The sequence below is a fragment of the Hippocampus guttulatus genome, chromosome 3 (assembly GCF_054856545.1).
Source record: "Hippocampus guttulatus isolate MCC_2025c chromosome 3, RoL_Hgut_1.0, whole genome shotgun sequence".
Lineage (NCBI taxonomy): Eukaryota > Metazoa > Chordata > Actinopteri > Syngnathiformes > Syngnathidae > Hippocampus > Hippocampus guttulatus.
The window spans coordinates 25,196,035-25,216,749 of record NC_141263.1 but is presented as its reverse complement, the minus strand read 5'-3'; the positions used below and the strand labels follow the sequence as shown (position 1 = coordinate 25,216,749).

The 20,715-nt window shown below is 42.8% G+C and overlaps 1 protein-coding gene across 1 annotated transcript; it reads left to right on the top strand.

Annotated features, from left to right (window-relative positions):
• The first annotated feature begins 1,033 nt into the window (after positions 1-1,033).
• LOC147207964 (solute carrier organic anion transporter family member 3A1-like) lies at positions 1,034-19,170 on the top strand. Its single transcript, XM_086107662.1, has 10 exons — positions 1,034-1,557; positions 4,997-5,456; positions 11,673-11,771; positions 12,198-12,464; positions 12,833-12,997; positions 13,079-13,277; positions 14,156-14,291; positions 14,744-14,916; positions 15,097-15,161; positions 15,898-19,170. The coding sequence occupies exons 1-10, from the start codon at positions 1,384-1,386 to the stop codon at positions 16,275-16,277; spliced, it is 2,118 nt and encodes a 705-aa protein (XP_085963788.1). The 5' UTR covers positions 1,034-1,383; the 3' UTR covers positions 16,278-19,170.
• The last annotated feature ends 1,545 nt before the right edge of the window (positions 19,171-20,715 follow it).

Below are 20,715 nucleotides of genomic sequence, written 5' to 3'. Positions count from 1 at the left end.
ATGCAACCTATCGTCAGCTATTTGTGGAAAAACTTACCTATTTGCTGTTTTAGGCTCATTCTGTCATGCTCTAAGATGCCACAAGATGATACCAAAGGATTATTAAGATCTTGTATAGCCATATTGTCTCAGGTAGTTGGAGTCCCTCTACAAACAAGAGCTGACCAAACAAAGCCATGCAGACCGAGAAACTCTCCCAACAAATCAGGGACAAACTTGTTGAGAAGTACAAGTCAGGGAGAACCATCCCATCCATCACAATCAAATTGAAATGCTATGGCGCTCCGGAATACCTCCCCAAAGAAGGTTGCCCACCAGAACTCATGGGCCAGGCAAGGAGGACAACAATTAATGCAGTCTGGAGACTGCAGTATTTTTTAATAGGACCACAATAAGACGAGCACTTCACAGGGCTCATGGGCTATATGGGAAATTTGCCAGACGAAAGTTGTTGCTTTCCACGAAAAAATAAGAAAGCCTATTTTGAGTTTGCAAAAAGACCTGTGGGAGAAAGTCCCAAAATGTATCAGTGGAAGGTGCTTTGGTCAGACGAGACAAAATCGATCTTTTCGGCCATCAAAGAATAATGGCAGTGTCATGCTGTGGGGATATTACTGACAAACTAGTCCAGGTGGTTGATGCGAAATACAGTGATATTCTTGAGCAAAATCTGCTCCAGACTCCCAATTCATTTGAAACTGCTTTTGAAATATGGGTTTGCAGGGGCTTTTTTTTTTTTTGTGCTCTTGATTGGTCTAAACAAAAATGGATCACGACTTTTCAACAATTAGGAAAAATGCGGGTCCCTGGATGACAACAGTTGAGAACAACTTGGTTCTCATGACGTGAAGCGAGGTATTCCTAATGAATGGTCCAGCCGTTCTTCTTCCACGTATCCGTGAATATCGACAGAAGGCCCATGTAGCGCTGTGTGGTCTTGCCAGGTGAAGAAGATGACGCGGATGATGACGTAGAGCAGGAGGAGGAGGAGGCACAGGCGCTGAGCACGTGTCGACGGGAGGCGGGGGGAGGAGGCGGAGCATCGTCATCCTTTGGCCGCCTGGACGACGCATAGGATGCTGCTCGGACCCGGCCTGACCCAGTCGCTACCGGTACCTGCGGATGGCGATGTTGTAACGTTGCGGATGCGGGCAGTCAACCGTTAGACGGCGTCGCTGACAGCGAACCGGCGACGCGCGTGATGCCGAGCGGTCCACATCGCCGCCTCTAGCCCGGGGGTGAGGGGGAAGAGCTCCTCGCTCGTCTTTCGCCGCCTCGCTGTGCTGCGTGTGAGGTGCGCGGGGCGCCGGATGATCGCCGGCCGGACACGCTGACGATCCCCTCTGCGGCCGCGAGGAACCCGAGGCTGGCTGCCTTGCAGAGATGCAGGTGAAAAATCAAATGTGCGGCGAGCGCATCAGCGGCGGCGGCGGCGACGATGACCCGGAGCAGGACGACGTCAGTCAGAAGAAGATCTCGTGCTTTTCCAACATCAAGATCTTCCTGGTGTCGGAATGCGCGCTCATGCTGGCGCAGGGTACCGTGGGCGCCTATCTGGTGAGTGAGTGCATGACTCCCCCTTCTTCATCCTCCTCGTCATCATCAGATCCATTGGCCGTGTTATGTGCGCGCCCTTCAAAAGCGAAGACAAGGCCGTGCAATAAGAATGAGCGGCAAACGGGCAGACGAGGCCTTTGCAGCAGCCGCGTCGTAGCTTCTGCAACGTTGTTGTTGTTGTTGTCGTTTCCGAACGGCGCCTTGCAACGAGCTTCCCAACCTGCCTAGTGCATGCAAAATGTCGCCGGTATACAAAGTAGCGACTGCGGGTCCTTAAATTCTGGACGCAGTCAAATTTTTCACTTTATGGCTCGTACCAACCTTGGCATGTTGTTTTCATGATACTTTTATTCAATGGTGCGAATCATTATTTGTGTAGATGTGATCTGGGGATTGGCTGGGAACCAGTTCAGGTTGTACCACACCTCTCATCTAAAACTGGGATGGGATAGGCTCCAGAATCTCCCAATCTGATGAGGATAAACGCTATATGAAATGATAAGGGACATTTTGTGCCTTTGCTGTACCGAACATGTCAACGACAACATGGGCCAGCATGGCGTCTTTGCTTTTCATGTATCATTTTGCAAGACGAATTTTGTTTATGATTCAATGACATTCAAGAGACTGTTTAATATGTGGTGCCGTTATTGATAATCTGTGGTTTTATCATTATACACACATAGCATCATATATATACCGTATGATTTATTAAATAAAGTAAGTTTTTGTGGGTCGGGGGGGGACGTTTTCCCTCATTTTCCACGGATTGATGTTCATCAGTGTTTTGAGAAGTATTTTTTTTGTTTAATAGTTATGATTTACTCCCAATGCTTATCAATGGCAGTTATTTATAAGCGAATTTTGGCTATTTGTGGAACAGGCTGGTCCAAATCTTCCATGAATAGCAGGGGGTTCGACTTTACAATAAATACATTGTTTAAAAAGATTGGTCCACCTTCGGATCAGTCATCTGTTACATCCTTTTTCCTTTTTCTTTTTTTTTTCTTTTTTTTAGCTCAGTGATCAGATCCAAAATCCTGGTCATGTAAAACCAAATTGTGAACCCTCACAACTGTTGGTTGTTGGGAACCAAATCCTACAAAGCCCCCCAAAAAAGTTTGCATTCCCTCGCAAAGTTTTGCATTCTCTTGCAAAGATTGCGAAATAACACAAACTTTTTTAGTTTTTGAAAAATGAATAGCTTTTCGTTTATTTGCGCAGGACTTCAAGGTGTGCATGTTGCTGTAAAAATATTAGTTACTACTTTCCTTTTCTTTGAACCATTTGATTCAATATTCAACTCACTAGTACACATAATGCACTCATTTATTTGATGCAAATATTGCAAAGGGCTCTTTCTTCTTATTACTTCTCTCCTTTTGGCATTTACTGTACCTTACCTGAAACAGTGTAAGCCTTAAAATGCCCCCCTCCCACACACTGCAATCACACCATTTTGGTTTGGGGGGTGGGTGCTGTGAAAATGTTTCTCATTGCCGATCAGCACCACATATCAAAAAGGGATGGATGGACTTGTCTTGTGCAGATTCAAAACTGGATTTCGACCTACCGGTACATGCGTTTAAATCTGGAAGGCTCGTGCAATTGGCTGCATCCCGTGTTTGGCGTCATGTTTGCTTCTTCCCTTTGTCCACTACAGTGCAATCAGTGCAATGCATTACTCAGCCACATGAAGCCGGGAAAGAGAAATGATTGATGATTCCCGTGTGTGTGTGTGTGTGTGTGTGTGTGTGTGTGTGTGTGTACACTCTGCATCCTTTGCCAGGGTTTTGTTTTTGTCTGTCCGCCCATTTAGCTTTTAGCTGTTTTTAAACAATTTGGAAACTTTTGTTACAGCAGTCCAACACAGGTAGGTAGGTAAGCGCCAGACCTCCCCCCGACCCCCCAAAAAAAAAATATATATATGCTTTTTTTTGCATGCTGGCATTGGATCAGCAGGGACGCTTATTTTGGGAAATGGAAACACTATGTCCGTTTTGAATGTCAATTCAAAACCATTATCATTTTGCAGCCAAATTCGTCCTTGAACGTTGCCAGAATTAAAAGTGCACTTCTCTTGTTCATTTTCCCAAACTATTTATCTTTTCTTTTTTTAATGCTGTCTGTTTCTTTTCTGTCTCTATTTTGTGACGTTACGAGGTGGTGGTGGACTCCAAAAAGCAGGCAGGAGAGAAGAGCAGGGTGTATTTGAAGAAGTGTATTGATAAAACACAGAAAACTAAATCCTAAACAAAGTCATGAAAACAAAACGAATCCAAAGTAACAAACAAACACCATGGCAGAAACTAAAAACTCTCAATAACAAAAACATGACCAAAACATGACTGAAGCTAAATTAAACATGACTGAAACAAACATGACAGAAGCCAAGAGCAACAGCCACAAACAAACATGACAGCAGCAAAAAAGCAACAATGACCCGACACTGAGTGTTCGGGCAGGAGTCCTTTTATACACTAATTACCTAATGACCAACAGGTGTGCAGCTGCAGGGGGAGCCCTACAGTGCCACCTGTTGGTCCCAAACCGAATCATGACATCTTTCAAGGGCAGGTGATTGTGTTTGTTGCTGTTGTTTCATTCCTTCATTTTCTAAACATTTGGAATGTCTGAAGGTCATGGCTGTTACGTTTGGTTTTGATTCCTCATGTGCCCTTTTTTCACCACCTGTTTCCGTTATCAGTGCTCCTTATGTGTTACCAATTAGCTCCCTCAACCCTTTGTCTTGTCCAGGTGTTTCTCGTTGTCTCGTCACTTAGCTTGTACACTATTTAGTTCCCTGAGTTTCTGTCAGTCTTTGTTGGGTCTTTGTGAGCTGCAAGTATGTGAGCATACGTGTGCTCCTGTCATTTTTTGTTTCCTGTCTTAGTTTTGTTTGATACTTGTGATTTCTAGGCTTTTTTTTTTTTTTTTTTTAGTACTTCGACTTAGTGTTTTTTCCATTGTACTCCTGTGTGTATTTTTTGTTCAATACATTTTGGTCAATCCAGCCTGCTCCTCCCTGCCTACCTGCTTTTTGGGGTCCTACAACTACCATCACGTAAAACGTGACAATGGCCGGACAGCAGCAAGACCCCATTGCAACTTGGTTTTGAGCGGACTAAAACAGGACTGTTTTTACAATTAAAAAAAATAATAAAAACAGCATGAAGTTGATTAAGTGATGTGAGCGAGTCCACATGACAAGGAAAAAATTTGCTCATGTACTCTTACTGTTTGTATAATGTGTGGAGAACAATAAATACGACTCAAGTGAAGTGCTGATACTTGAAAATCTGCAGTACCGACAGTAAGCATAGCAATGAAACGTTTGGACTTTGTTACTTCCCACCAAGTCTCTCAAGTCATTCGGCACAGCAGCGGCTGTTCATGCTAACTCAACAGCCGGTCTTCTCTTTGGGCGTTTTCCGGCCAGGTGAGCGTCCTGACCACGTTGGAGAGGCGCTTCAACCTACAAAGTGCCGACGTGGGCGTCATCGCCAGCAGCTTTGAAATCGGGAACCTGGCCCTCATCCTTTTCGTCAGCTACTTCGGCGCCAAAGCTCACCGGCCGCGGCTGATTGGCTGCGGCGGCATCGTCATGGCGCTGGGGGCGCTTCTGTCCGCCTTGCCCGAATTCCTCACCCACCAGTACGAGTACGACGCCGGCGACTCGTGGCACGCGGAGGACGGCCGCGACGTGTGCTCCAACAGTTCACGCTCGGACAACAACGACTCGGCCTATAAGTGCGGCGACCGGGCCAACACCAACATGATGTACCTGCTGCTGATCGGCGCCCAGGTGCTCCTTGGCATCGGAGCCACCCCTGTCCAGCCTTTGGGGGTGTCCTACATTGATGACCACGTCCACAGGAAGGACTCCTCTCTGTATATAGGTAAGCGACGCCGGAGGTTGGAGCAGTGGCTGACTTAGGCTTTTATCCTTGGGTCACAATCCGCCTGGCCCCATGGCTAGCTCCGCCGGTGGTTGGGAGTAATAATAATAATATATCAGATTTATATGCAAGTCATGTACGTACTATGGTGGCCCGGCGGTCCAGTGGTTAGCGCGTCGACTTCACAGTGTAGATGTACCGGGTTCAATTCCAGCTCCGGCCTCCCTGTGTGGAGTTTGCATGTTCTCCCTGTGCCTGCGTGGGTTTTCTCCGGGTACTCCAGTTTCCTCCCACATTCCAAAAACATGCATGGCACGAATGATTGAATATTAAAAGCAAACTTTCGAACATGCAACCACAATTTTAAAGCTTGCAGCCAAATCTTTAGAATATGCAGAAAAAATTTAGTTTCATTTTTTTGGTAGAAATAGTGGTCATGTTTGCAAATATTCTTTTAATTGCAAATGTATTATTTTGCGAATTGTTTTTTTTTCTAAATATTTTTTAATTTCAAATCCTTTTTTTGTTTGGTTGCAAATAAAGACACCAATTTCTTTCCACATGCTATTAGCAAAAAATTACATGTAATTGATGCCCATTGAAATGCATTGGGAATTTGTTTTTTTCCTTTTTGACACCCCCAAATTTATTCCCCCTCCCCCAAGAAACACAGATTAACATTCAATATGTTTGCCATGAAAAAATGAGAGGAAATGGAGAAATAAACATTTAAAAATGTTTTAAATATTTTTTTAAATATTGGGGAGGTGAATCAATGAAAATACAATTCCGCGGTCGCTGAATCCACTGTATTCGATTGTTGTGTTTTGGGTTCTCAAAGTCAAACACTAAAACACCAAAGAAAAGGGATTTGCTCATCGTTTTATTTTTACGCTAAACTGTGATAATCATCTGCCAGGTATTTTATCCACTTAATTCCAAAAAGAAGGTGTGCGCGCACACACACACATACACACACACACACACGCTCCACCCTGTCTGCCAAAGTTGCTAAGGCAACAGTGCAGAGGCAGACAGCGTGTGAGGATGCTCGTGTTCCTCTTCATCTTGGAGGGACTGAATCACTCTGAGACCAAAGAGAAAGGAAATGAAATAAAAGCCACGTGTAATGGTGCAGATCTCCATCTACTTCAGTGTTTCCCAACCTTTGCTGAGCCGAGTCACCCATTTTACATTAAAAAATATATATGTCCCATGAAAAATCAGCAAAAGTACACGCACACACACACTCACACACAGTGCAGAAGTGCAGCTCCCAATTTTCGGCTCTGGCCTTCCTGTGTGGAGTTTGCATGTCCTCCCTGTGCCTGCGTGGGTTTTCTCCGGGTACTCCGGTTTCCTCCCACATTCCAAAAAGGCTAATGGAACCCTCCAAATTGTCCCAAGGTGTTAGTGCGAGCATGGATGGTTGCTCATCTATGTGCACCCTGCAATTGGCTGGCAACCGGTTCAGGGTGGCCCCCGCCTTCTGACCAAAGACTGCTGGGATAGGCTCCAGCAACCCTCCCCCCCTTCCCCCCGCAACCCTTGTGAGGATAAAGCAGTTTAGAAAATGGATGGATGGATGGACAGACAATGGCTCATTTGATGCTCGGCGTTGTTGTTTTGCAGATCTCTGAGCGCCAAGTCACGCCTGGCGTGTAAGCGAACCCTCTGAATAATGCAGTGTGACACAGAAGCAGTTAGGAGTTGTTTAGCAAACACGGCAGCCCACCATTAAATATTAAGCACCAACACTTGGTGCCGAGAAGCGAAGGCTGCCTGCGGGCTCCCGGCCGATCGATAGCCGCCTCCGAGCTCGATCGAGTCCACTGGGAGCACTCCGGCAACTACTTAGTACTTAGCGATTGACCGAGGGGAGATGGCCCACAATGCACCTGTGTCGCCTCGGTGTCTGTGTCTCCTTATTAAGGTCAACCAGCCACATCCATAAATCGTTTCATTTTGTTTCTATCTCCAGTCATGTTCTCATTAGCTCCGATGTGCCAAGGTGAAATACAAACGTTGGGACACATTTCTTTTCCTTCAGTGCTTTCAAGCTCCCCCTTCCACTCCTTCCTCCCTAATACCCCCGAGTTCCTCCCTTCTTTCTTAGCTTCTTTTCATATAACCTTAATACCTTCCTTCAGTCTTTTATCTTTGTTTGCCTGCTTTCTTGTTTAGTTCCTCTTTTCTTTCTTTCCTTCCTTCCTTCCTTCCTGTTTCACTGCCTCACAGCCTTCCTTGAATCTTTGCATCCTACTCCTCCTCCTTCCCATTCCTTTTTGTATGCCTACTCTGTACTGAATCCTATTTGGCCTTAGAAAAAAAAAAAAAACATGGTATCCGACATCCCAAGTCCTTGCTTTTGGCACTATGTCATGCTCATGTATATCAGTCTAGAAACCTTATGAGAATATCTGTAGAAACATAAGAAAAATAACAAATTCAGTAAAGATTTGCTTCCAAATAATAAAAAAATGTGGGGGGGGGGGGTGGAAAGCCATTTTTGCAGGAACATGAACTAATCACACTTATCTGCACTCTTCCCCGCCCGCTTGGCTTTTGAGGATGGATGAGCACGACTCGAGCATCCACACTACAGACGCATACGAAAGAGGCTCGGAAAAAATTGGAATTGGAATGTTCACATTCCATGACAAAAATCTGATCACTGTCCCATAGGGTATAAGCAAAAATAATAATAATAATCTCAATCGAGTTGCCGTAAACATAGCCTCAGAGGCACTTTGACGATTAGAGCGTGTACATTTCTTAATATTATATTCATACAGTGTTTTTTCTAAGGCTCAGATAATAACTCCGATCAAAATGGGTGACCGCAGTTGAGAGGCAGTGCAATAGACGATGCCAAGCCACAATGGACTTGTTTGGGGGGGGGGCAAAAGAAAAGCCACAGCATCTCTCTCTCCTCTTTCCCGGCCGTAATGCGTGCAATGAAGCGCTGCGAGGCCACTGCAGCAAAATGTTTGCACTGCGCTGGAGGAAGCGGCGGACACTGACTCAGCACTCGAGCCGTGCTCGCCTTTTCATTGGTGCACCTTTGCCGGTCTGCCTCCGAGTGCTGCCGTGTGAAATGATGACTGCGACCTCATCCCTCTCTGTGGCTTTCGTTACACAACGCGACCAACTGGCCGGCACCTTTGTTCCCGTCTTCATTCCATAATCCCATCGATCTGTCATACGCAGCGTTTCTTCCACGGTGGCCTCCTCTTTTCAACTCTGCACCCCCATTATTCGCAACGTGCGGAGATGTAATTTGCTCCCCCCCCCCTTCTTTTTCACTTTCAGCTTAAAATAGTTGGCAGATACAGTATTTTTGGAACATCACTGTGACGTGCTTTCGTCGACCACTTCAAATGAGCGATCGAATAAGTGCAGCTTATCAAAAGCTTACGCTGGTAGCTAAAGCTAATCTCTCCATCCAACAAAACTCAATGCAGCTCGGCTTACATTTTGATTTCACTGTCGTGTTTCACCTCACTTGCACCTCAAATGCATTGATACAGTCGCAATAGTTATGTATCTGTTTTTTTGTATTTCTATAAAAAATAGAGGAGCATGGAAAATGCAAGATCATTATTTCATCTTCTTGTACTGTGCACAATGTATCATACGATGATACAGTTCAAGACATCACAATACTGTATACATCTTTAGTCCCACTTGCAGTTTCCAGTAACCTGCAAGATGATTATCATCATATTCATTCGATCATGTGATTTTTGTCTTTTCCCTTTTTTTATTGAACTGTTTCTATATTATCAAAGTTAGTGAAGATGTTCGTCCCTGCTGTCATTTGTCCTTTTCGAATCTCTCTCATCACCAAGCTCGGGGGGGCTCCTCTTTGTGTGGTGACCTTCCCCCTCTCTTATTTATTCAAGTTGACAATCTGTCAAGCTGCCACCTGCAAATGTCTGACCACCACTACAACAACAAAAGCCAGAAGTCGGCCATCATTGGATCCTACCACTGAGCTAAGCTACACACCAGGAAAACCGCACTGATTAAATTCGGTCATAATAAAACAAGAATGATCAATTGTACAGATGACGTGAGTCATTGTTGATTCATTTTAAATAGCTGAACTAATCCTGGTTACAGTGTCGCCACCTTGTTGCCAGGCAGAATTCATAGTGCTGTATAATAACTGCTCCATAGTAGACCAATAAAAAAATGGAAGAATTCCCTTTTTTCCTGTCACGTTTTCAGCACCTTGTTGCCTTGCAGAATTTACAGGAGTCGTGAATTCTTGCCCCATCAGCCAATGAAAAAAAAAGCTATTGTGAATTTAAGTGTGTTCTGCTCCCTTTTCACATTTACAGCACCTTGTTGCCTGGCAGAGTTCGTAAGGCTCAATCCGAACCCTGCTGTAAGCCCAATTTAAAATGTATCATATGGATTTGCAGGATCAGGAAATATAAACTGTTGCGAAGCAAAACAGCAGCACAGACCAAAAAACAAAAACAGTCCTATAAACATGTTTAGGGGGTCCTTGTTGCCAGGCAGACTTCATGGGACTTGATCTGATTTGCCCGATATTTCAGTTTAAAAGTCATATGTGCCCTCTACTAAAACGCGCACACACGCACACACACATACTCAAACGGGAGACTTGAAAAACTGTTTGTGAAACAGTTGAATTCGTATTAAATATTCAGTAAAAATGCATGCTGGCCAGAGGCAGAAAACGTAGGGCAGATCAAATTCTGATTTATCTTTGTGGTGACTGTGTTTGTTATTTGGCCAGATAGCAATGTTGATTTGTAGTGTTGCTTCCTTCTAATGTGTTTTCCAATGTCCTCATAAAGGCCCGCCTTGATTCTTCCGGTGTCATATTGCACTGATTGCCTCTCCCATCTGCCGCTGTTGCGGCAACATCCATAAGTGATTTACGCCGACGCCAGAGTGCTCATTACAAGTTTTATAGTGCTGTGCGGCTGGATTAGAAGAGACGTTTAATACGTTGAATGGGGGCTTTAATTGTGTACATTTGGCTGAATATTGAAAACGGCAACATGAACCCATCACACAGTTCATATTCGTCGTGTCAGTTACCTTATTGCCTTTATTTATTGCAATCATTTATTTATTTTTTTTGTTACCAAAGTTGGGAGATGAAATTGTGTTTCTTTATTCATTTTGAAAAAATCCGTCCCATTAAATAATAGTTTCGTTGATTTAATTTTAAATATAATAGCGAAAGGATTGGTCCGTTGATTAGATTGAAATTAAATGTAAACGTTTTTTTCCCTGAGAAGCGATGGTTTTGGAAGTAAGACAAAAGACAATACATCAAAACTGATTTTTTTTTTCATCTACAAATGGCCTGGTCCATCTGTCTGCTTTAAAAATCATAAGTGGCACAAAGATTTGATGGTGCCAGTGTATCTAATTATTGTCTGCTTGCTTGTTCTGTATGAGCAATCACTTTCGTGGGCCCTGCACTGCGGTCAGACAAGTTGAAACTTGAGACAAGTTACTGCTTGATTATTTATGATGGTGCAGACTTATCAATAAATAATTGAGCTGCACATTACACACAGTTCAAACACATCCATCTCAAGAGGCATGATACGGTCTTGAAAATCTCGAAGGTCAAAAAGGTAACACAAGTTACATTCATACAGTTTTACAAATGATCAGGTAGTGAATACGAAAGCAGACAATTCATCCAATTAGAGTTGTAGCTATTAAATATAATGTAATTATGCCACATTACAGAAGTATCAATATGTGGTAGGTAGGGGGTGTATAGAAGATTAAATATTGTGTAAATATGGTAGATTGGTGATGTAAATGTGGTACGTTAAAAGTTTCCATCAATTTTGATGCCAAGAATTGTACATTCGTGATGTATAGACATTATACATGACGTCAGTATGGTACATTATAGGTGCATTCATGGGAATATTGTACATTAGCAGTGTAAAGACATTAACTTATGTAAAATAAAATAAAATAAAAAGATTCACAAAGGGTATATGGACATATAATATGTGGATATGATATGTAAAACACCAAATGTTCAATAGCTCATCCCAAATAATGTACAGTATATTGTGTTATCAGTGTGGATTTGAAGGCGGGCTCCATATTACGTCATTCAAGCAGAGCCTTGGTTGAGTGGCGCCATCTGCTGTGAGCTGAATACATGCTCATTTCTTTTCCCGCTTCTCTTGTCTTCTCTTGCAGGTATTTTATTCTCGACCTTAGTGTTTGGGCCCGCTTGTGGCTTCATCTTAGGTTCCGTCTGTACCAAAGTCTACGTTGATGCCGTCTTCATCGACACCAGTGAGTTTGTTTGTTAGTTTGTTTTTTCAAGTCAATATGAACACAATTGTGGCTGACCAGTTAGCACATCCGGTACACAGAATGGATGGATGGTTGGAAATGTGCTCTTGTTATTTATTTTCCAGTGGATTGCTAACTGGTAAAATAGAATGAGCAATAAACCCTCTTTTAGCCTGTTTAATTTAATACAGCACAGTGAAAGACTAATACCTTTTTCCCCATTACATTTAAAATCGTTCAAAGATAAACAAGGTATACGACTAGTTATACCACTCTTACAATGAAAAATACTTCTAAAAATCTAGCTTTTTTTTTTCAGAGTTAGTTTGACCGACAGTACTGTATGACTACAGCCATAAAAAGACTATATGAATGATATCCTTGATACAGTGTAATAAATTGACATGGTCCTCATGCCCCATCCAGGTAAACTGGACATTACCCCAGAAGACCCTCGGTGGATTGGGGCTTGGTGGGGGGGCTTCCTCCTGTGCGGTGCCTTACTCTTCCTGTCGGCCCTCTTCATGTTCGGCTTCCCTCAGGCGCTGGATGAGCAGGGCCTGGACAGTGGGGGGGAGAGCGAGCAGGCCATGCTGCCTTCTCCTCTCAGTCTGGACTTCCAGGACAAAGCGCGCGGTGGCATCCACGGCTTCGACTTGAACAGCGGACTCTCCGTATGCCAGCATCTCAGAGGTGCAGTACATACAAAGTACAGTATTTGATATATCATCTAAATATGCTATGTCAGCAATTAATAAAATCATGAAATATTTTGGATATTAAAAATAAGGCTAATATAGTATATATATATATATATACATACATTGAATATGGAAATATGCTTTATTAGGAAAATATTCATACTTTTTATTGACCCTCGTACAAAATGGAATTTTTTAGGATTTTGGGAAGGGGGGGGGTCAAGAAAAAGAAATCACGGTGTACCGTATGTTACCTGAGAGGATGCAATATGGCACATTTGAGGTGCGCATAGATTAAACGTGACGTATTCATGAAAACACATTTCTCATATCCTCCATTTTGAATTGTGTTTGTTGCAGTGATCCCAAGGGTGACCAGGCACCTTTTGTCCAATCCGGTGTTCAGCTGCATCACGCTGGCTGCCTGCATGGAAATTGCCGTTGTCGCCGGTTTTGCCGCTTTCCTGGGCAAATACCTGGAGCAGCAGTTCAACCTTACCACCTCTTCTGCCAATCAGCTGCTAGGTAGGCGGGGCGTTGGCCTCACCCGTTCTCACCCATTGTAACTTTCTGAGGTAAAACGTGGCGGTGGGGTGGTGCTTCCAGGCATGACGGCCATCCCGTGCGCCTGCCTGGGCATCTTCTTGGGCGGGCTGCTGGTTAAGAAGCTGAACCTTTCGGCCCTGGGCGCCGTGCGTATGGCCATGGGCGTCAACCTGGTGTCCACGGCCTGCTACGTCTCCTTTCTCTTCTTGGGCTGCGACACTGGCCCCGTCGCCGGGGTGACGGTCGCCTATGGCAACGAGTAAGACGGGTTACAATCCATGTTGACAATGTCTGTCAACATGGATGCTGCTTCGGGACAAGCTACTAAAAGCACTCCTACTATACTATGATGACTACAACCAATAATGCCACTACCAGACTACTCCTAATACTAATACATCACTAATACTGCTTCTACCAGTTTTCAACTCCCCTCCACTCCTTCTACAACTATACTTCTGCTATTACTACCATACTACTTCTACTTATAGTCGACTACACTACCACTGATTTGAGTACTCAAACACACCACTCCCACTATTACTGTTCTTCTGCTAATACTCCCATTACTTCCACCGCTACGATTACTACTTCTACTACACTGCTCCTACTTCTACTACACTACTACTGCTCTTACTATTATTTCATCTACTACTACTTACTGCACTACCCCAACTAACATTACTATACTACAGTACTACCATTTGTACTTTAATGACTCCTGTTTTTACTACCGCTACCATTGACTATTTACAACTCGTTATTACTACTACTATTAGCACTACTACTTACTACTAGAACTACGACTAACATTGCTGTGCGACCACTACTTGTACTTTGACGACTACTATTGTTACTGCTACTAGTACTACTATTACTAGCACTACACCACTACATCACTACCATTAACTACATTACTACTGCTACGACTAGTACTACTATTAGTATTACTGTTTTTACGAAAAACAGATAATGCTACAACAATTCCTACTGCCATTACTACTGTTACCGGGTACTTATACTTCTACCCTTAGGATGACTATTACTAATGTACCGGTACTTATTCTAAACACGATGTCGCATTTTGTCGTGAATGTGTCTGAATGTACATCTAGATTGCTGTGACGTGTGTTGCAGGACGCTGCGGCACTGGCAGCGACCCGAGTCTCCTTGCATCAGCAGCTGCAACTGTTACACAGCCTCGGTGAGCCCCGTGTGCGGCTCCAACGCCGTCACCTACCTCTCCGCCTGCTTCGCCGGCTGCACCAAACCGGTGAGTGGGCACGTGCGCGCACACACACACACACACACACGCAGGCGCTTACTGATGTTTTCACGCTTACGCCTCATATCACAAATGAGAAATATAGTGAATAATGTTAAGTTACCTCCTAGTCTGGAAGGGCCCCGTTGTTACCTTTGTTTGGGTGGGTGTGGTCCTGACAGACACTCAACTGATTGAAAAGGTTTCAGTACCTAATGTGTCGATCGAGTTAGGGTGTGATGGGGGCGGTAGTCTTCAATTGTGCAATTATAATATAATTAATGATTCATTTTATTTTAAGTGAATTGCTATTTTATCATTACCAAGGACACTTTGGGTTTATGTTACATGCGCAAGCACACATATTTTTTTTTTTGGTGTATGTTTTGACCTATCAATCAGCGAATGACCTGCACGCTGCACAAAATGGAGCCTTAACGGTCCCGCATGCTGCTTGTCAGAACCTGACAGGTTGCGCGTGCATATCGAGCAGCGTTGAGGAGGCGGTGGCTCTGCCAGGCAAGTGTCCGAGTCCAGGCTGCCAGCAGGCTTTCCTCACCTTCCTGTGTGTCATCTGCCTGTGCAGCATGATCGGCGCCATGGCCCAGACGCCCTCCGTCATTATCCTCATCAGGTCAGGACCGGGACCCTTCAATGACAAAGTGTATAGACTGATTTAATGCAGATCACAAGCAGCAGCTCATGGCCACTCATTTGTAGAAATCCTCTATACTACTACAACTACCATTGCTGCTATTGCAACAACTACTACTTTGTTCTGTACTATTACTTTGTTGATATCTTGGCTTCTTAGGACTGTGAGTCCCGACCTGAAGTCCTATGCCCTGGGGGTCCTCTTCCTGCTCCTGAGACTCATCGGTAAGGTGACACACAGCAATTCTCTCTTCACATATGACAGCCGAGCACCTGCCATAAACTCATCACACTACTTCTACTACTATTACTCCACTGTGAAATACACAACTTGTGTTTCTGGGGGCAAAAATAATCATTTCAGTTGGAACAACATAAAGTATGGCACACATTTTGTATTTACATACAAAACATGACTCATTTTTAAAACATCGCTAGCTGCTAATGCTAAAATCAATGTAATATCCTTTGAAATGCTAAAGAGAAATTAGCATCGGCTTCGGAAGTGATATTCCTTCAGGTAACTAATATTCACGCACAAACACAGTGGAAACACATACACATCGGTACTACTACACGACTCAAAGGCACAAATTCTTCCCAATTTGTGCAAAACATTTTTATATTGATAGAATTCACTCGCAACTTTCTGTTCTCATTCTAAGCGTGTACTTCATCCATACATGGCACCACACTGCCCCTAAGAGGCCAACATTTACAGGAACAGCCAGTAATTGTTTTTTTTTTTTTTTCATTTGCTATTGTTTGCATATACTCTTATTATACTTTATTATCAATTTATTTACTCGGACTCCTTTGAAGTTATATTTAAAATTAAGTTTTCTGAAGTTATATTTAAAATTAAGTTTTCAAGGATTCAAGAAATGTACGTACTTGTGAATTCAAGTATACAAAGATCCAAGGACTTTTATATATAATAATGCTGTGGTCCCTGATACAGGCTTCATCCCGCCGCCACTGATCTTTGGCATGGGCATCGACTCGACATGCCTGTTCTGGAGCTCGGTGTGTGGCGAAAAAGGCGCCTGCCTGCTGTACGACAACGTGGCCTACCGCCACCTGTACGTCAGCATCGCCATTGTGCTTAAGTCGTCGGCCTTCCTGCTCTACGCCACTACGTGGCAGTGTTTGAGGCGCAACTACAGGAAGTACATCAAAAGCAGTGAGGGCTACCTGACGCCCACCGAGCTCTTCTCCTCCGACATGACTCTGGACCGCCTGGGCAAAGAAGCAGCCCACTCGGATGCCGCCAGCCGGACCAAGTTCGTCTTCAACTTGGAGGATCAGGAGGTGTCCGACAACATGGAGTCGGTCTTATAGTTGCGACAGTGACTCGCCCAGCAGTATTCTCCTCATCAAGAGCCTCATCTTCCTCTTCGCCGCACAGAAAGGTTGCACTAAAATCATTTTAATTTTTTACTGAAGGATGGACATACTTGAAATTAATTTGAACTTATTTTTCAAACTTAACAGCATTTACGTCAAGGGTAATAATGCCACTGTCCAATTAAAAGCATGTAGCTCCGCCTTTTTAGCTGCCAAAACAAAAAGGTTTTTTGGTTTGTCTGAAAGGAAAAAAATCAACATATAGCTTGAGCTGAGGAAAAAAATTAATTTTGTTCTGTTTGAAAAAAACAACACATTCAAAAAATTTTCTAGAGGTGAAAAAAACAAAATTGGTCTGAAACAAAAAATATTTTTGACAATTTGGAGACTCGTGTTTTTTTTTAAATTGGACACCATATTCATGTGAACATTAGAAATAGGTTTAAAAACACCATTACGCATAATTATTTAAATAAGATGCTATTATATATTGTGTATTAACGTGAAAATGTTTTAGACAATTTTATATTAATAATAATTAAAATCAACTATTGATGACAGTGATTAGATTAGTCTAATTTATCATTTGTAGCTACTCAACTAGCAATTAAGTGACAAGTTGTGACACTTGAATATGGAATTTGCACATTTTGTTTCAACACAAGTGGATTTTATTAGTGGATCATCGTTTATTCGTAAGCCATTGATGAAAATCAAAAGCACGAAGGCCATCGCAGTTGCAGTGGAACCTCTAAAGTCCGAATTCAGATTTCCTGTCCAAAATAATGAATGTAGAATTTGTCAGTTTCTGGGCCAAACAGCAAAGCTGGCAGTTTTAATAAACGTGTTAAGGTACTGCTAAGTGTGAAATGTAAGGAACCACAGTTAGCAGTCAAGAGGAGTGGACTGGAGTCATACCACTTTGAATGTGACATCACTTCCTGTGTATGTTCTTCTCTTGTTTGAGCCAAAGAAAACGCCAAAACACCTGCAAAGTGGATCATTCGATTCTCGCTGAACAGAAGTCTGAACTCTTTAAGTGCATGGAGAGCAAAGGAGAGAGACAATGATGCATTTATTTATTCATCTATTTAGGTACAAGGGGGGGGGGGATCTTATGGAATTAGAATATCAAATAATGAAAAGATTCAGGACAATTGTAAATGAATAAACTATTCAAACAACTAATATGAAAACAACTATCACTACAAGGGACATCGACAAGTGCAAGTCTAAAAGCAAATAAATCAAAACGTACACTGCAAAACATCAAAAACAAAACAGTATTAGAATGTCAAATGCATTTCCAAAAAACAAATGCCATTGTCAAACAACAATATTTAACGACAATTTAAAAAGCATCAGAGGACAACAAACCAATCAACGCATCAATTAAAATATCATGCAGAAACAACTACATAAAACGAAATTGTCAGCGGTGGGGGGAGAAAGCAAATGGTGACCTTGAAGGAAAATTTAAAAGCCACCAAGGAAAATTAAGAAACATCATATACAATTCATCAAACCAAGTGTCCCGTTCAAGTGGACTTCCGAGGTTCTACCACAACACCTTCGACGTAGCGTGTTGTTTTCAGTGTAGCAAACGGCACAGCCTATGTATCACACAACAACAACAACAACATCCTCATGGACATCATCTAATGAAAAAATATCCAAAACCAGGACCTACCATATCCGCCGTCCTCCGCCTCCCTCCCACCGCGCGTGTGTGTGTTCGTGTACATACCAAGTGCCAAAGTGACGCATCACCATGGACCAACGCCACAAACCTCCTCCAGCTTGTATGTAGCCTCACCGCGACCAATGGCGCACATAAGCAACGTCTTGGATGTGTCCGTGCTCTAGAGGAAAGTAGGATGATGTCACTGCTGCTCGGTAGAACTTTCATCAAGTGGACGTGCGATTTTTCCGTTTGCATCCCCCCCTCCAAAAAATGGCGGACGAATGAGCGTAACTGACTTTAGCGTGCCTGCGACGGCCTCGACGACCGTTTTGTTCTTGCCGTGACAACACCGGCAAGAAGAAGAAGTAGTAGACGCTGTTGTTCTTTTAGCACTTAAAATGTTTTTTGCCTTGTGATGCGAAAAAGTAACCTTTCGAACAGTAATGCCTTTTTTTTTTAATTGTACGAATGATGATGCAGATTTCTTTGTTTTATTCTTCCTGGTACTTTTTTGGTACAATCCAACTTAAAACTGTTCAGCTCACTCAAAACATTCCCCACCCATTCCCCAAAATTACCATTTAATTTAGTATTCTGCATTTTTCCTGAAGTTTTTCGTAAATTATTGGATACATTTCATTCTAAAATCCTCTGTGGCGAAGCTTTGTTTCAGTCCCATTATTTTTTTCATCTTTATTTCCCCATTTCAATTCATTGCACATTTCAGTTCTGCATCAGCTCTTTCTATAGAAATTTGCATCCTCTAGTCATGATGATGAAATATTGCTCTGTTTTTATGAACGTGCATTGTGGTCACCTGGCAGTAGGTAAACTTTTTTTTTAACTTTGGGAATGACATCTTCAAAATTAACAGCACAGTTTATTTGAGGCGAGGTGTTTTTCTGCATATGGCAGCATGTTCCCTTCAGCTAAGAGAAACCATACAGTAAGCGGGGATTTTCTTTGAAGTGGTTCATTGGCTGATTGTGTGCAGATGACCTTTTATGCAGAGGAGAAAAAAGGGCATTTAAGTTTGAAAAATATCACTTTGTTTTGTTTTTTTAATTAAGTTGGATTTTGTTTTTTCAACGACATGAATTTGTATTTTTTTAAAAAGCTTTACGTGCTGTAGATTCTTTGGAAAGGATTACGATGATTGTATGTTCCTTGTATATAAATTAAATATACTATTTTTGCTTTTAATATTACGCCACCCTTGCTTGATTACTGTTACATGAGGAAAAAAACTGGCAGGTTACCGTTTCGCCGTACAAAATAGTTTAGGTTCCTTTTTTTCTGAATCAAGTAACATACAAACTATTTAGTATTTATCATTTGCATTGCATAACATTTATTCATCAAGTGATTTTTTTTGCGTATTTAGAATGTAGTTTCTGTATTTTTATATGTAAACATTTAAAATACTGCCAATTAAAGAGTTTGAAAAATTTCATCAGCTAGAATAATTTCATAAATTGTCCCAGATAGATACATAGATAGAGTAGCTAGATAGATAAATAGAGTAAAATCATAATTCTCTCAATCCAGGACATAGTGTACGGAGAAATTATATGGCATTTTTCTCTGTAACAAAATTTCCCAAAAGACGCAGACATCTTTCAATTTTTCACCATCTCTGAGTAAGTTGTATGTCAGTCTAGTGGTCAAGAATAGAATTACATCCAGAATAGACAAGCCCAACCAGTCGATTGCGGTCGACCAGCAGTCCATGGACTGGTCACAAGTCGACCACGAGATGTGTAGGGGTAAATTGAAAAAAAAAACGATTTGTGTGTCTGTGTGGGTGTTATTAATATTACATATTTTTGTGTTAGTGTACACTAGACCCCTAAGCATCTTGTTAGTTTAACTTTCAGCCCCCCCCCCCCCAAAAAAAAAAAATTAAAAAGTCGGTCACCTTTAACCGATGGTGATGCATGACCTGAATCACAGGAAATTGTTCGCGGTCAGCAGTCTTCAACTTCAGCTAGCAATCAGAGCCATTGAGATAGATCTATTTTTTGGGGGTTTAGTCTCATTCAAAGTTTGTTTGATCTTCAATTCCCCAAAGGCATTGTCAAAAAAGGTTGAGCACCCCTGCTTAGAACAACATAAGAGTTATTAACTGTACAAAAAAAAATAAAAATAAGATCCGCAAAATAGAGGGACCGGGAAGCCAGAACGAGTGATGGGGATTTCTTGTAATGCACAAATTAGGAAAGTGTGTGTGTGTGTGTGTGTGTATATGTGTGCGCAATGTCATCTTTAAACGGAGTTGACTGTGCTCGGAGGTTGTATGTGTCCCGTCAAAGTAGGAAGAAGATTGGTTGTGACAGCATGCTGGTTCTCCACCACGATCTCATTTCCGCTGTGGATCATCAGCAGGGTCTCCGCTCAACCGGTACCTCGCCTCGTGGAAGATGGGTCGGAGGCCGGTCGAGACAGGTCGCGACGTGGCTTCGGTGGGGGTTTTCAGGGGGCCGCGGCGCAGCTAGGCGGAAAGCACGCCATTCTATGTCACAAATGACTCTAAGGTCATGTCGTTTGGGCGATTGACTCCATGACTTGGGACTGGACGACATAGACGGAGCTGACACACAAATGTGTCTTGCACTCGTCTTCACTTTTCAAGCGCTCCGGCCTCGGCAACACGAGGACCACCTCCCCGTGACCGTGGCCGTCTGTCACGCTCGGATGCACGTCCGATAACATTTTGAATGAAGTCATCGAAGACCCAGCAGGGTGAGA